Below are 18,126 nucleotides of genomic sequence, written 5' to 3' on the forward strand. Positions count from 1 at the left end.
TGAAGGGGATCTGGGGGTTGTGTCAAAAAGGTTAATCGAAAAGGTAGTTTTTGGAGGCGACTTTCAAAGAAAGTAAGAGAGGTGGGATGGCAACTAGCACTCTACTGGTGTTTTGGTTGGGAGCTGTAGGCATAAAGGACAGCTAGGGAGAAAGAAAATTTTGTCATTTAAGGGAGCAATAAGCTTTAATATTATCATTCTAACTTACAGGGTTGATTGTACTGAGATAACATGTGAAACATTACGAAAACTTACGAAAAGGGATAATGAGCAAGTAACAATAAGTATTATTATCAGATATTCAATTGCTGCAATTTAAACAGGTTCTTTGAGGCTAAATGCACCCTGGCCAATTGTTGGTCCAAAGAAGCTCCCTAAAATGCTTGATTACAGAGTATGCAAGGAAGACATTCATGCCAAAGGCACAGAGGAATGTAGCCAGAAATGCTGGCTAACATTTGACCTAGGGCTGGATTCCCCCCCCCCCGGGGGCTAAATGTGGATGTGTGTGATCCTTGCTCCAGGGGACCTGCCCAAAGGGATGGGTGTTCTTTTTTGTCAAGTCACAGGCAGTTTATGGTGACACCATGAGATTTTCAAGGCAAGAGATGAACAGAGGTGGTTTGCCATTGCCTGCCTCTGTGTAGCAACCCTAGACTTCCTTGGTGGTCTCCTATCCTAGTACTAAGCAGGAATGACCCTGCTTAGCTTCCGAGATCTGATGAGATCGGGCTAGCTGGAACAAGTATTAAAATCTAGCAATTGAAGGTATAAGTTGTTGTTTTTTAGCTAGAACTGGGTTGAACTTGGTGGGCCTGGAAATGACGTGAATTGTTCATTTACCCTTTGAACGTCATTGGGTTTGTGTTGATGGTGATTATAATGTAACTGAGTTGAAATGTTCTCTTACACACACAAATCCTAACCCTGTATGACACAGCTTTTTAAAAGAATAAAGGTGGGTTCAGGAAATCATTTTCTTATCCAGGGAAGCAGGATTATCTGAAGGTCAGCATTTGATAGATTCTGTTGTCAGCTTCAGACTATTTGCAAAACCAGGAGAATGATGTGAGCTGCTTTGGGTCCCCATTTTACAGAAAGACAGGGTATAAATGAACTAAATAAATATTAAATATAGCTAAAGATGGGAGCCAGGCAAAGCATAGGTTCATTGGTGGGTGGGAAGGAGGAGGGAAAGGTGAGGACATGGGGGTTGCCAGGAGGAGGGAAAGAGGAAACAGTATGGGCAGGGGATACAGACAAAAATGAGGTGTCCCCTGCAAGTCCTTGCTGTTCCCCACTGTACAACTAGGCTAGAGGCTGCCAACACACAACATTTCACAATTCAGCCACAGTTTTCCTGGGTAGACACTGCCCAGGGAAAGAAAGCCGGGAAAACTGAAGATGGGGTCGGGGTGGAGAGATAAAAGTAGACTGGCTGGTGGGTGGGAAGGAAGCAGGAAGAGCAATGGGGACTTTCAGGGAAATGAAATAGGAAATGGTGGGGGAGGCGAGAGTGAGATGCAACTCCTGCAGATCCCCTGCTTGGATTTGTTTAATGTTTGTCTCAGTTGATAGGCAGTAGATAACATAATGTAGCGCAATCCACTTACACATAATTAGCTGCTAGTACCTTGCAAATGATTACCTGAATTTATCATAGTTTGCAATGGCTAAGGTAGTGGTTCATTCTTCTGTTTATAGTGCAATCTTAAACAGAGTTACACCGTTCAAAGTTCATTGAAGTCAATGGGCTTAGAAGGGTGTTACTCTGCTCAGGATTGCATTGTTAGTCCGCTGGGCAAAAGTGAATTTGTACTGTTGACTGTAGTATGAGAGAAGAACACTGTATTTAGGGGCTGGTGTGTGCTTTATAGCAATAGACATCTTTGCAATTTTTACACTTTGTATTTCTTGTGGAGTTCATATAAATGTCTTATATACATCCTGTGGAAAGAGAGGGTGTAAATGCAACAAACCTGCCAGCCCTCTCCACCCCTGGTATTATATGAATTAGTCCTGTGTTCAGGTCTGTTGTTCCAAGGCCCGCTTTAATTACTGTGCATTTGGGAAGTGACTAAACTGTGTTAAAGGTTGTATATTTGTGGACATTCTTGAGCAATTAACCGTGCAATTCTAAACAAGTTACATTCCTTTAAGCTCATTGATTTCAGTGGATATAGGAGGGTGTAACTCAGTTGAGGATGGCATTATAACTCTCCCAGCAGAAACACTGTAAATCTCTCTTTAGTTCCTAAACTCTAAACTGGTAGTAGTAATTTAATTTAAACCTGGGATGTTGGGGGATGAATGAAATAATTGTAATGAACCCCTTTGCATATTAAATATCAAGCAGAGGGAAAGGCTGGGCTTTGAAATACCTGTTCAATGTTATACAGAGATGACATGTAAAATAACCTTCATGATAGTTAATGCTGGCATCTAGGAATTAGAAATACTGTAAGTGTACAATCCAGTAAAGCAGGTTTAAACGTGTCCCCCCCCCCCCCCAGATGGAATTAACAAAGGAGATTTCTGGAGCATTAGCTGGTGGTTTGAGCCCATTGCCTATTTATTCAAGTGCCACATGTAGTTTGGTTATATGAAAAAATCCCATACTTGGTGTGCTGGCACACTGTTGTCAAACTGCATTTGCTGAAATAATAGTAGACGCAGTGCCTGATCATATATAGAACCCCTTCCTGTAACCCAGTTCATGAATGAAGATCCCTCTGCATAAACATTTCAAAAGTTATTTTCATATGAATTAGTGCATGATCTGAATACACCTTCAGAATATATAATGAGGATGACTCGTTGAGTTTAATGATACAGTTGCAATTACAATCAGGGTGTTTATTTTATTTTTTAAATTTATTTATAATGTGTGTGTGTGTGTTAAGTGCCGTCAAGTCACTTCTGATTCATGGCGACCCTATGAATCAAAGTCCTCCAAATTGTCCTATTTTTGACTGCCTTGCCCAGATCTTCCCAATGGGAACCTATTAAAGGATGGGGAAAAATTGTCCATTTTGTACTCTGTCAGGTCATGCTTACAAGTGAAGACAGAATTCTAATTCACATAAGAATGCCCCTTTCGGTAATTATAATACACATTAGCGATGGTCAGTATGGTTCCAGGTGTGTTAGTAACTTCTACACAGCTATAGCAACTTGTATAAAGATGAGTATTGGATCTAAATTTGTATTTCTATTTAAAAGGTAAAGGTCCCCTGTGCAAGCACCGGGTCATTCCTGACCCATGGGGTGCCGTCACATCCCGACGTTTCCTAGGCAGACTTTGTTTAAGGGGTGGTTTGCCAGTGCCTTCCCCAGTCGCCTTCCCTTTACCCCCAGCAAGCTGGGTACTCATTTTACTGACCTCGGAAGGATGGAAGGTTGAGTCAACCTTGAGCCGGCTACCTGAAACCAACTTCCGTTGGGATCAAACTCAGGTCGTGAGCAGAGCTTGGACTGCAGTACTGCAAGGGATGACCACAATCCTACACTTGTAAGCCCCATCTATTGCAATAGGGGAAAGTTACAGTGCAATCCTAAACAGAGGCAGTTGTAACTCTGCTTAGAGTTGCACTGTAAAAGCACTGAACTTCAGCAGGGGGCCCGAAAGGAGCTTAATTAGTTAAACTGCGCCCATTCTAATTGGAACAAAAAAATTAGGGTACCTCAGAGTCTGGGCACACACAGTTTCTCAGAAATCTGCGATTTGCTTTTAAATAGTAAAATGCTGCCATATAAAGAAATGTGCAAATAGCAAATTCTAAATCCTCTTCTGTGTTTAGTTGAAAGCTGAGGTTTGTTGTTGTTTTTTTAGTGGTTTGAGAAGGTAATTTTTAAGACTGCCAGTGCTACCGAATTACTAATAATAATCTATTTTGGGTTGCAGGCACGAAAAGCAAACGCTGGTGTTTTTTTCATTTCACTGTTGTGGCTCGGTAAAATTTCTTCCTTGCACAGATAGATGTAAGCACCAAAGAATAGAGCATCTCAGCAGGAGGTCGAGACAGCTGGTAGCAGGATTCAGAGTTTTATTGGTTTTCCTCCTTTATATATTTTCGAATCTTTCATCAGAGTCTCCCAGGTGGAAAACTCGGTGACAACACATAATTGGGTGTCAGCCAGCATTTATGCCACTGGATTTGCTGATGCAACAGCCTCCCTCCGTGTATGTTGTTCTGAAACCCAAAGGTAGATTTTTCAGTATTTTTCCAGGGCTGGAAGTGAGGTTGTAGTAGATCATTATTTCCATTTCTCTGAGTTCAACAGAACATTCTTTGTTCAACTTTGTCTAGAAGACAGGGCAGGAATATGGTGTGTTCAGACGGCACATATGGGCCAGGCCTTGCTCTACCATGTCCCTTCTTGGACACAATAATGACTTTTTTTCTAAAGCTAAAAAAAACCCAACCAGAATGTTTTTGCCTTTCCTTGTACCAAAGACACTCTAGCCCCTTAATCGTTTTGGTTAGCCTTTTCTAGGCATTCCAGAGACCTATTATTCTACATTAGTTGCTGCCACGGCATTACTAGCTCTGATCACACAAATGCCAAAAGATTAAAATCATTGCTTCAAGTGCAAAGATCAGATGAAAAACAGTGCTTTAACCGCTCATTAATTACCATAACCTCGTGAACCAAAGAGACAACTAATCTGCATTAAATTAATTTGCACCTGCTCCTCTGGTAACACTTCACATATTATGTATTTAACACTATGAGGTAAGAGGATGGAATCTCTCCTGGGATTGGTAGCTGTTCTAAAATCAGGAAACAAAGTACATGAGTAAATAGATAGTTTTCACAATAGCGGAAGGTGGGTTTCCTGAAGGAACTGTACTGAGACAAGTGCTAAATGATCTGGAGTCAGGTAAGAAGTGAATTAGCCAAGTGTCTAGATGGCACCAAATTATGCAGTGTGATATGAAAGAACTCCTCAATTATCTCTGCAGGTTGAGGGAGTGGGCAGCATAGGGGCAGTGTTGACAGGAGTGGGTCATAGGGACCACATCACTCCAGTCTAGTTCCATCTACACTGGCTTTCGATTTGCTTCCAAGCTCAATTCAAGGTGCTGGTCTTGACCTTTAAAGCCCTGTATGACCTAGGACCAAAATTCCTGTCGCACTGCGCCTGGGGCAGGGTCGCCATGAAGGTCTCTGGCCTGGAGGATGTTGGGGCTGAGACGATCTCTTCCGCCTCAGACCAGTCCGAGGGGGAGTCAGAGCTCGACTCTCCCTCGGGCGTCGCCAGGTTGCCGCAGGACACACCTTGCGGCCAGCCACTGGCTTCTATCCTCCCCGGCAGGCAGACTTCTCTGGCCTTATATATCCTCCAGGCCAGAGAAGCCCCTCCCAAGCTCCGCCCCTAGCCCTCCCCCTGGAAGTCCATATAAGGGCTGGGAGGCCTCACCTCCCCACCCATGAGATGCCGGGCGCGGACTGCGCCTGTTCCCCGCCCGCACTCGCCCGCCTGACAGCTGGGGAGCAGGGAGGCTGGCTACAGCCGATGCCCTGCCCCCACCATTCCAGTGGGCCCCTCCTCTTGCGGGCGGACTTGCGGGTCGGCGGCCCTCAGCGGCCTGGGCCTGGAGGACGCCTCGGTGGCCCCAGGCTCCCTCGGCAGCAGCGTCTGGGCTGGCGCGTTGGCGGGCCCCGGCTCTTTCGACGGCGTCTGGGCTGGCGCGTTAGCAGGCCCCGGCTCTTTCGACGGCGTCTGGGCTGGCGTGTCGGCGGCCCGCGGCCCCTGTGGAGGCTTCGGGCGGGGCGGCGGCTTGCTGCTCCCGCGACGCTTCCGAATGGGCTCTCTCCCCTCTTGCCGGCTCGGCGGGGTGCTGAGGGGAGAGAAGGTCCCGGTGATGCCACCCCCCGGGAAGACTGGTGAGTGCGGGGGCTAACCTCCGGCCCGGGAAGGGGGTTTGGGGGGCCCTCCCGGGACAATTCCTTTAGGACCACCTTCTCCTTTATGAATCTGCCAGTATACTTTGGTCATCTTCAGAGGCCTTCCTTTGGTTGCTACCGCCATCTAAGGCTAGGCAGGTGGCAACCCGAGAAAGGACTTTCTTGGTTGTGCAACCAAAATTTTGGACCTCCCTCCCCAGGAAGATTCGTCTGTCTCCATCTGTTAGTGTAATCTGCCAGAGAGTGAAGACTTTGTTTTGTTTGGCATACCCCCATAATGTTGTTGGCCCTCTTCAGATATTGTTTGTTGTGTGTTTTTATTGAATTATTTTATAATGTTAATTATTGTTTTTAATTGTTCAAATGTTTTAATGATTTTGATGTGTGCGACCTTGGGGACCCTGATTGGGTGGAAAGGCGCCATAAAATGTTTTAAATTAATTAATTAAGGTTCCCACTTTCATATACTTACTAAAGTATACTTACTAAAGGTTCTATCCATTCATCAACCAATCAGGAAAGGGATCTTGTGCCATGATAAAACAGCTCAGTACAAATATCTGTTGGGCTTGCTGGAGCAGTGGAGCAGACAGATTCAATGCTAGGGATTGTTAAGAAAGAATCTGAAAATAAAACATCTAGTGTAGCCTTTGGCTTGGAGCCCACCTAGAATGCACAGTTGCAAGAAGAGAGCTGATTTTGCCCAGTCCTGCCCCTCCTGCAGGAGACCACCAATTCCTCCAAAGCTATTTCTGTGGGGCATTTCAGTGTGTTTTTGCTGCCACAGGAGGAAGGAATTGGCAAAGATCGCCTCCCTTGCACGCATTTGTAGAAATCTAGGCAAGATCCAAGTCCATGTATAAATCTGTGGTATACCTGCATTTTGTATATAGGCTTGACCTCAAAAATTATATTGTGGACCTAGAAAAAGGTACAGAAAAGAACAACCAAAACAATACTGAGCAGTCTGTACCTTTAGCATTTCATTGCTTTTTGACTCTCTGGTTTACTTCCTAAAATAACCAATAGTCTTGTGGTACCTTAAAGATGAACAGTATATCATTTTTTTTACTGTCTAATTTGTATTCATTTATCCAGTTTGGCCAGTGCAAATAGCAGAAAAGTGTTTCTGGCAAGTATATGAAAGGATGTGCAACTGAATGAGTTGTTGATGGAATGGCTAATGTTGCTGAGTCCTGCGATATTGTCACGGGAAAAGATATATGGACAGAGTTGGTGTCAGAGGTTGTTGCAGGGTCTTGTCCCCTGGGTTTTACATCTTCATCGGTTGACCTATTTTCGCTGGTGAGCAATCACTTCGGGGGGCTATCTGTAAAGCAAGGACCCCACTCTATTCCCTCCTCCCACAAAATTTGAGTGGAAAGGATCCTCTTTCAGCGTAGGTTGTAAATCCCTGATGGTGCACTGGAGAGAGCTGAGCAATGAGCGACAGGTGATACACACAGGTGTCCTCTTGTTTCCCTACTGGGTTTGTCCTGTAGAAGCTGATTTCTTGGATATCTGTCTAGTCTATTCAACTGCTTTGCTAGCTAAGACACTGCTTATATCTGATGAAGTGGGCTCTAGTCCATGCAAGCTTGCTCTACAAGAAACTGAAGTTTCACAAGACTCTTTTTTGTTAATGCATATGTATGTGTACACAGCGTTAGACAAAAGGGTTGGGTACATTAGCGATGGGACTGCTTTGCCAGATGGTAAATTTCCGCCAGTTATGGAAGGAGAACAGAGGATTGCCCTCACCAGCTGCCAACAGGCAAAGGTGAAAGAGGCCATTCTTTATCGCCTATGAATTTCAAGGTTTAACTGCTCCCTTTCACAGGCTCTTAAAAGGTCCTGCCACGACAACTGAGGCATCTCAAAGGGCTTTGATAAGTGCCTGGAACTGTGTTTTTTGGATTCCTTCCCTGCAGTATTGATTAACATCCTGAGAAATAATCATGAGGTCTGGGCCTGCCCAGGAGTCCCATTTACATTGCCTGAGGAATGACACATGCTTCCCCTGCCCAGACCTGTCCCCTCTCAACTCTTCATATCTTGTTTCTCCACATTTCTTTGGTGGGCTCATGCTGTATTTCTGTCTGGTCTGTGACAAATCAAACTCTGAGGTACTTCTCTTTTGTTTCCACATCTGAGTTGCAATAGCAGTGCTCACCTTTAACCCAGCTGTACCCAGTATGAAGACTCTTTGTTATTCCAGGATCATAAAATTGGGGTAATGCCTCTTCTAAAGGACTCTATCGTATTTTGGGCACGTCATGAGACGACAAGAGTCACTGGAAAAGACAGCCATGCTAGGAAAAGTTGAGGGCAGCAGGAAAAGAGGAAGACCCAACAAGAGATGGATTGACTCAGTAAAGGAAGCCACAGCCTTCAATTTGCAAGATCTGACCAAGGCTGTCAAAGATAGGACATTTTGGAGGACTTTCATTCATAGGGTCGCTATGAGTCGGAAGCGACTTGACGGTACTTAACACACACACTCAAAGGACTCTGGGGCTTTCTCATCCTGGAAGCGCTGCTGTCACAAAAACATATTTCATCAAGCTGAGGTTCCAACAACCTGAGGGTGCAGTCGATTGCTGCGTTCACAGACATTTTGAGAATAATTCCTTTCCCCAAGACCCCTTATAACCAGCTTGCTTTCACCTGTACCCTGGAGCGCAGAAGTGAACTACAAGCCATCCTTTGCAGAAGTAGAGGACAGAGGACTCACCCATGTGCACCACCAGTTGTTTGCCTTGAAAATTTAAGATGCCCATGAGGGGAAATACAACAACTATTGACATTACTCACATGACCTAAATGATATCCTGCTTCATATTTGTGTCTTTTCCCCAACAATTTTTTTGTCCAATCCAGCACATGCCAAAGAAAACTTTTGTCTACTTACATCCGGGGGATGGATGTCAGTGTGCATATGTGTGCATGAGATTACCACCCTTTAGCATGTGTGAATGTCACAGAATTCCATGTTAAACTAGAAAGGTATATGGTTGCATTCTCACAGACGCAAGCTCAATACAGAACGATCTTCCTGCTTGGGCGTTTTTCCCAGGGCACTCCTTTGACTTATGATCTTTTAATTAGCAACATTGGAATCCTATGACACAGATTTAGTGAATTTATGCTTACTGCTGTAGCTTGCATACTGGTCAACTGGGTTGTAAGGTCTTGTGAAAGTTGTTAATTTTGTCCGATATATATATATTATGTGTGCATGCAGGTTTAGGCAGGAACGAACTTGGAAGATCAGCTGTAGCTTATGCTGTTTCTTCCACTGCAGTTCTTCTGATAAGTATTGTCTGGGCATGTGAATGATGGGGATATTTTTTTAATAGGTGCATAATCTCCTGGCTGTCTACTTACTTCCTGGATTTTTTATCACACCTGTCTTTTCCACCCCTTTAAATAAACAGTGGAGGTGATAAATTTAGATGGGTCAGTGCTTTCGGATTGCCCAGAACTCTATAGTAAAGTCACGCATTGGTACAGCACCAAGGAGATCATCGCATTTCCCACTCACCCCCCACCCCTAGTCTTTCAAGCAGTGGTGAGGAATGGGGGGCTGAGGATGGGAGGTCTCCCACTATTATGTGGTATTAATTTCAAATATGATGGCTGTTTATGATGGTGTGTAAACAGAGTTTTAAACCATGGTATTGTTGATAAAGAGGGGCTTACTCCTATAAGGAGTACCAAGGAACAAGTTTTTGTCTCAGTTGCTTTGCAACTGTGGAATGATCTCCCCTTTCCAATAACTCATCAGAGCTATTGTTGCCTTGCAGTTCCTTGAAGAGGGCAAAACACCAAAAAACTTGCCTCTTCTAAAGGCCTATGGCTGTTCAACATTCTATTACTATTACATTTGATTATATTTACTTACTGTTGCCTTTAATGTGTTTTATTGCTTTTTATTGTTTTATTGATATTTTCATTTATTGTTTTGCTATATGCTGCCTTGGAGAAGCTGTGGCTAACAGAGCTATCCTAAGCAGGAAGATCGTTCTGTATGAGCGTGCGTCTGTGAGAATGCAACCATATACCTTTCTAGTTTAACATGGAATTAATAACATTAATTTCTCCCCCAAGCCCTGTGAAACTGCTCCATAGAGTTTCACGGGGCTACACCATGATTTTTGCAGGTGCAAGTTTGCATCATGACTAGTATCTACTCTTACTAGTAGCCATGAACACCCCTCTCCTCCATGAACATGTCCACTCCCCTCTTAAAGCCTTCCAAGTTGGCAGCCATCACCACATCCTGGGGCAGGGAGTTCCACAATTTAACTATGCGTTGTGTGAAGAAATACTTCCTTTTATCTGTTTTGAATCTCTCCCCCTCCAGCTTCAGCAGATGACCCCGCGATCTAGTATTATGAGAGAGGGAGAAAATCGTCTCCCTGTCCACTCCCTCCATACCATGCATAATTTTATAGACCTCTATCATGTCTTCTGTTAACCACCTTTATTCCAAGCTAAAGAGCCCTAAGAATCCAGTGATTGTTCCTCAGACTGGCTATATATGAAGCATCTGAAGAAATGAACCATGGCTCACAAAAGCTCATACCTTGCCAGAAATGTTATTAGTCTTTCAGGTTCTACTGGACTCTTGCTCTTTTCTACTGCTACATACAAAGCATGTGTTGTACCCACTGAGCTACCAGTCTCATCTCTCTACCCGCTGGGGCTGTGGTTCCTCTGCTGTACCCACTATTTATGGTATGTCAACCAGTAAACTTTAGTGGAAGGCCTCTGTGCACTGTATTTTGGGGTGCACATTTTGAAACGCACAATGCATAGATCCACGTATCAAGGATTGGGAGTTCCCTGCAGCTCCCTGTTTGCGTACAAACCCAGGTTTGTTGCTTAGTGATATGAGAAACAGCTCGGGGAGCTGCCTCAGCCAGAGAGAATGGAAGTTTGTTTCCCTCTTTCTGTGGTTGTGGCAGCAGGTTTATATTTAGCTGGCAGCGTATGGCCTTGCGGGCTGCTTAGAGAAAGAGAAGAATCTCTCTCCTGATCATTACCTCCCGTTGCCCAGCTTCCCAGAGCATTTAAGCCTGGGTGGAGAACTGGGTGATAAATTTAGATGGGAAGTTTCCTGCCAGGAGTTGTGTAGCTGACCCAGCCAGGCCTGGCAAGACAGAAAGGGAGAACGACATCCAGTCCCTTCTCAGAGAGCTCAGAGTTCCCTAAGCCCTCCGTATTCCAAACATTTACAGTGGGGAAAAAATAGTGCCTTTCCCAAGGACATGAAGAATCCCATAGGAAAACCCTGGCTATCTAGTGTTTATACTGGAATAGCCAAGCAGTATTCGGTGTGGTATAATGTATTAAGTGGATGCCTCCTCTGTTGAGCTCTTAACTATGCAAGGGGGCAGCTGGTGCATTTATGTGTGGAATGTCACAGGGCTTTCCTGAGAGAAACCTGACACGGGAGTAAAGGCCCATAAAGGCTATCCTGAACATGCCAGAGTTTGGGAATGAAATGCAAAGAATCCTGGTAACTTTAGACAACTTCTCGTCTTAGCAGGCATCTCATTATTACAGGGATTTTCAGGTATAGCCAATTAGGGGAAACTCATTTCATTTTTGTGCTTGCATCCTCCCCGCCCCCACCTCAGTCCTCCTCCACCTCTTGTGTACCTTAGTGTGTCTGTCCATACTCTACACTGGGCCCGCCCTCTTTTTTAAACCTACCATTGCCAAACATAGCCAACTAGCCATGTCTTGCCGCCTGGCAGGTGTGAGACAATCCTTGGCAAGCAGCAAAAGCAGACCCCTGGCAGAGCCCCGTATATAGCTTATGGCTGCTGTTCACTTTGTGAGTCACTAGCGGAACGGGCCTTCTGTACATATTTAGAACAAACTCCATTAATCTGCAGTCTTGGGTGGAAACCCAAACGCTCATCCCTGCCCTGCAATAAAAGATTGCGGAAGGTTTGGGGTTTTTAAGAAAACTGCCCCTGGTATTTTACTGCCCTCGGTAATAATCCGTTTCTTTGTGTTAGGAAGCCTGCTGTGTAGTGTTTTTAAACCAGAGCCAGACTTGCTGCTGGCCACTGGTGCAAGGGTGTGGCCCATTAGTCAGAACACAGGGAGGGAAGCCAGGAGACCCAACGTTGTCTGTTTGGTTTGGCCATTGATATGCTGTGGGTTTTTAAAGGGAGGCCAGCAAGTTCCTGCTAAACTTGTAAAAAAAAGAAGAAAAAAAATGTGTTCATGTCCATCTTTTAAAAAGGAGGCTTTACTTTAACGTTTATACTTTAATGAGAGCCAGCGGGGTGTAGTGGTTAAGAGTGGTGATTAGGGGTGGTGGACTCTAATCTACAGAACCAGGTTCGATTCCCCACTCCTTCACATGAGTGGTGGACTCTAATTTGGTGAACTGGGTTGTTTTCCCCACTCCTACACATGAAGCCCAGCTGGGTGACCTTGGGCTAGTCTCAGCTCTCTTAGAGCTCTCTCAGCCCTACCTACCTCACAGGGTGTCTATTGTGGAGAGGGGAGGGGAAGGGAAGGTGATTGTAAGCCCATTTGATTCTTCCTTAAGTGGTAGAGAAAGTCGGCATATAAAAACCAACTCTTCTTCTTCTTATATCTGTGAAAACTGCATAAACGAAGATGGAAGAAGCCGACACACTGAAGAAATTCAACACGAGACAGTGAAGGTGGACTTTCCATTGGTCTGTGCTGTTGACTGTCTGTGGCCCTTAAACTTTGGAGGCTGAAAAGTTGCTCAAACCCTGCTTTTTTGGAAAGTTCAGTTAGTTGCAGAAGTTGCCAGGTTTATGGCTTTTTCAAAACTTCCAGTCATGTAGCTTATAATGAAATAATTAGATCTGTTTTCTGTGTTAAAGGACGTTTCTGTTCCTCATTGTTGCTACAAATAGTTTTGAAAATTAACTGCTCATTGTCATGTGTTAAAGAAGCCTTGAAAGGTTTTTTGATTTAAAAAAAATTATATTGTGTTGAAATAATCCTGTTTTATATTACATTACTTTTTCCGTACTGTGGGTCTCTGGCACATGATTTTGGAACTTCTAGGAAAAATTCCTATGAGGGGGGTCAGAAGTAAGATATAATGAAAGATGCATACAGCCTTCATATAAAGATGCCAGTAGATTGGTAGAAATATGTAGAAGAATGTGCTGTTGTGCTGCAACTGACTCATGGCAACCTCAACCATATCTATATGTATTTCTGTTAACGCCTGCTCTGCAGCATTTTTGTTGTTGTTGATGTGTACTTATGTTACCTTATGGAAATAATAATGTACATATAACAAAAACTATTTGCTTTTTTCATGCCACATGTTATATGCTTTAAATATAACACATTTGGTTTATTTATATAGCCTACAACTGTGTTTTTAATTACAACCTCCAGGTACTAGCTGGAGATCTCCTGCTATTACAACTGATCTCCAGCCGATAGAGATCAGTTCACCTGGAGAAAATGGCCGCTTGGGCAATTGGATTCTATGGCATTGAAGTCCCTCCCCTCCCCAAACCCTGCCCACCTCAGGCTCCGCCCCACAAACCTCCCGCCGGTGGCAAAGAGGGACTTGGCAACCCTATCCAACCATGGGGTGTTCAAGGCAGGGGAGGAGCAGAGGTGGTCTCTCATCCAAGTGCTGACCACAGCCAACTCTGCTTAGCTTGTAAACTTCAATGAGCTGAGGCTAAACTGGGCTTGTTGGGCTGTTAGAAATACATAGAAACAGGGAGAAAACTAGAATCCTAGCAATTATGTTCGTAGTATTTAAATCAGCCTGTTATGTGGCTTCAAACTTTTATTCTATATAGATGTGCTGATGACTCTGTGTGTCAGTCTTGGCTGATCTAGGATCGTAACAAATAAATAAACTGTGGGTACCCAGGAGATATGGAAAATTCGTATCAAGAGATGATCAGTTCAGTTTTTCACAGACCTTACTCCAAAATCATTTCTACAGAGGCAAACATAGCTAATCCTAAGAAAAGCATATGCGGATTTGTTCCTTGTTACTATTCTAGACATACATCTGTCTGGCCAGATAATGGCATCTCTTTCTCATTTGCAGCACTATGTAATTTCCATTATAATTAACTGAGGAAAATCCTTTCATTTTCTTTGCCAGAGACCAAGGGAGGAACCGTTAGGATATTTATAACATGAAAAGACAGGGGGGAATAATTTTAGCAGTTTCAGCCTCAGTGATTCCATTCTAAAATCACAAATCAGACTTTGACAATATCTCACAATAGATGTTAACAGTGTAATTGGAAAAAAAATGACATTCCAAGTGGTGAGAATTGCCCATTGGGGAGGGGCTGTGGCTCAGTGGTAGAACATCTGCTTGGTAGACAAAAGGTCCCAGGTTCAGTCCCCAGCATCTCCAGTTAAAGGGACTGGGCATGTATGTGATGTGAAAGACCTCTGTCTGAGACCCTGGAGAGCCGCTGCCGGTCTGAGTAGACAATACTGAGTTTGATGGACCAAGGGTCTGATTCAGTATAAGGCAGCTTCATGTGAGATTGCTCCATATTTATCCATTTTTTAAAATTTACTCCATTTATACCTCACCTTTCTCCCCAATGGGGTCCCAAAGAGGCATACATCGTTCTCCTCGTCTCCATTTTATTCTCACAGTCTGTGAGGTAGGTTAGGCTGAGTGTGCATGACTGGCCCAAGGTCACCCAGCGAGTTTCCCAGCAAGCTTCAAACTTGGGCTCCCAGATCCTAGTCCATATGAACACCTGAAGCTGCCTTTTGCTGAATCAGACCCTTGGTCCATCAAAGTCAGTATTGTCCACTCAGACTGGCAGCGGCTCTCCAGGGTCTCAGGCGGAGGTCTTTCACATCACCTACTTGCCTAGTCCCTTTAACTGGAGATACTGGGAATTGAACCTGGGACCTTCTGGACGCCAAGCAGATGCTCTACCACTGGGCCACAGCCCCTCCCCAATACTACACTGCACTGGTACTACTCTTCCATAGGAAAGTAGTTCCAACATCACTGTGTGCACAGTTGCATAGAGTCATGCCCACTCTGTGCACAGTATACCCAAGCATTCATGTATATATTCGGGTTAAATACTCATCTGAGTTACAACTGGCTTTTAAAAACATTTGCCTGCTATGTGAGAATTTGGAATGTGCCTGGTGTGGTTTGTTTGCATGAAAAATTCAGGCCTTCTGTAAGACAACAGTAGTAATTGTGTGACTGTGCAGACATGTGTGTAATGTCTACAGAAACTTTCTTTGTGCTTATGGTTTGTGGACGTAGCCTAGCAAGCAAACTGATTTAGTTGGTTGAAGGCCTCAAATTCAAATGTGGCAGTTTTGCCATAAAGTACAACAGAAAGTCTGCTTGTCTGATTAGCCTTTTGCATCGGCTGGCTAGTAATGTGATATGCTGAGCAATTATAACGAAAGCCTGTAAATATGTAGGAACTGTTCTTTTTCACTGTCATTGATTTCCAACAAGGGCCCATTATGCTATACATCGGGGGTTCCCAACCTCTGGAATTCTAACATAGGATAAATAAATAAATAAATAAATAAAATTTTATTGGCGGCTAGTATGCCAGGTAAAACAGAAACTGACCATACAAAGTAGATGTTTACAACCAAGGCTTTTTTTTTTTTTTACAACTAAGGGGTAGTAGGCACAACCACAAAATGGCAGGGAGTAATGTCATACATAACTCTAATAGTGACTCTTCAACATTTCAGGCGGAAGCTCTACTTAACAGGATGCCTTTTAAGATGAACGTATTGTTTAAAATATTTTCTTGCATACATATTTTCAGTCACAGTAAAGATCCTTGTGCTATGGTGGCTCCTCCTCCTGAAGCAATGTTTTTAAAAATCTGCGCCACCAAAAGAAGCCCTTCTGGGCAAAAGCTCCACCAGGCCTTGCCTACTTCTAAAAAACTAAGGTAGGCACCAAGAAGGGTGTTGTTGGGAGCCATAGCACCCATGGGTGTCACGTTGTGGTCCCCTGCTATACATTTTGCGTTGTGTAGTCCATATTCTCAGGACAGGGAGGGGCCATGGCTCAGTGGCAGAGCATCTGCTTGGCATGCAGAAGGTCCCAGGTTCAATCTCCAGCATCTCCAGTTAAAGGGACTGGGCATGTATGTGATGTGAAAGACCCCTGCCTGAGACCCTAGAGAGCCGCTGCCGGTCTGAGTAGACAGTACTGACTTTGATGGACCAAGGGTCTGGTTCAGTATAAGGCAGCTTCATGTGTTCATGATGCACAGGACCTGTAGGGTCTGGTAATGGTTGCTTGCAGATGCCCATGCCCTTTTACCCTTGCTATCTGGTGCAGTACAGAATACTTTTACAAAAGAGTAGTAAATGGCTGTGATGTCTCTATAGTATAACACTGATATATTGTGCCAAAATCAAAGCATCCCAGTTTACCTTTGTCTCCTTAGACCTGGAGCCAGTTCACACCAGGAGTTTTATTTACTACTTATACCCTGCTTTTCATATAGATTGGCTTCCAAAGCAGTTTACAATTAAAATCCATCACAAGATACGATGTAGCAGCCGGCTTGGAGTCCAGTACAACCTTAGAGATCAAAAAGATTTTCAGGGCCTGAGCTTTTGAGAGTCAAAGCTCCCTTTGTCAGATACCCTAGAACAAATCAAATGTTCTAGGAATCTGACAAAGAAAGCCTTGGCTCTAGAAAGCTCGTACCCTGAAAATCATGTTGGTTTCTAAGGTGCTACTTAGAATCCAGCTATTCTACTGAAGACCAACACAGCTACCCTTTGAAACTAAAATACAACGTGAGTACTGTAGTGAAATGTAATCTTAATTGAGGGGTTGGAACGAGAAGCAGGCACCAGGGAGGAACTGTTGACCTTTTCTTTGTGTTATAGAAGTTCAAGTAAATAGCTTGTTGTACCAATAACTGAAGTATCTGGCACTGATAAGACAAGTACATATAAGTGAGTGTCCATGATCAGGAGTGGGCTGGGTGGTGAAACTGGCGTTGGAACAAGCCAATCTGAGCTGTTCTTCAGAAGCCAGAGTTGCAGGGGCCACTCTGCCTAGCAATTCCAGCAATGGGCATTAGCTCATCCATTGCTTTTTCTTTCATAGAATCATAGAGTTGGAAGGGACCACCAGGGTCATCTAGTCCAACCCCCTGCACAATGCAGGAATTTCACAACTACCTCCCCCCACACACACCCAGCGACCCCTACTCCATGCCCAAAAGATGGCCAAGATGTCCTCCTTCTCATCATCTCCTTAAGGTCACAGAATCAGCATTGCTGACAGATGGCCATCTAGCCTCTGCTTAAAAACCTCCAGGGAAGGACCTACCACCTTGCGAAGAAGCCTGTCCCACTGAGGAACCGCTCTAACTGTTAGAAAATTCTTCCTAATGTCTTGATGGAAACTCTTTTGATTTAATTTAAACCAGTTGGTTCTGGACCGACCTTCTGGGGCAACAGAAAACAACTAGCACCATCCTCTCTATGACAGTGCTTCAAGTACTTGAAGATGGTTATCATATTCCCTCTCAGTCTCCTCTTCAGGCTAAACATTCAAACTGATAGCAGTACAGGAGACAATGCGTGAGCTGACACCAATGACCATTGCTGGTGATTTGCGCCAAGTGGCCCCTTAGATACTGACAGAGTGGTTGGGTCTTGGCTGTGCGTGCCTAGCCCCCAGTGTCCCTCTATGCCAGCAGCCCATGGGGAAATTTCCCTGTAAGTTAAATGGGCCAGTCCACTCCTGTGGAAAGGAGAGTTATATGGAGAGGAGGAGAGGGTTGTTCTCACTTTTCTTGCTTTTTTTGTTTGTCTGATTGTTGCATTTTTATTTGTTCTAGGCGGGACAACCTGCTAGGCTAGTTTCCTCCTGCTGTGCATTTTCAATTAAAGCTAATTGCTGAATCTTCAGTCTTGTTGAAAGAAGATTCACTAAATACTAAGGCATCTATTAGGATCTGGTAGAACCCAGTTACTGGAGATTATGGTGGTTGCTGGAGATGAACCCCAAAGGTCAACCCCATCTTTCAGCAGCTTACTGCTACTTACAGGGCTCTGTAGGGTTCCTGGTTTTGATTTTCTTCCAGATAGTTGCTATACAAGGTCTGCCTCTCTAAGGAAAACTAAGAATAATCTCCAAACCAGCATCTACAACTAGCCCTTTCAAATAACAATATAATCTTAGGATCA

At 44.1% G+C, this 18,126-nt stretch overlaps 1 protein-coding gene across 1 annotated transcript in view; it reads left to right on the forward strand.

The window, feature by feature from the left end:
• Positions 1-18,126, forward strand: part of B4GALNT3 (beta-1,4-N-acetyl-galactosaminyltransferase 3) — an 83,338-nt gene that overhangs the window by 2,245 nt on the left and 62,967 nt on the right. The window contains exon 2 of the mRNA XM_056846591.1: positions 5,545-5,892. Coding sequence (XP_056702569.1) covers positions 5,545-5,892 — 348 coding nt within the window. The remainder of the gene's footprint in view (positions 1-5,544; positions 5,893-18,126) is intronic.

The sequence above is a fragment of the Euleptes europaea genome, chromosome 3 (assembly GCF_029931775.1).
Source record: "Euleptes europaea isolate rEulEur1 chromosome 3, rEulEur1.hap1, whole genome shotgun sequence".
NCBI lineage: Eukaryota > Metazoa > Chordata > Lepidosauria > Squamata > Sphaerodactylidae > Euleptes > Euleptes europaea.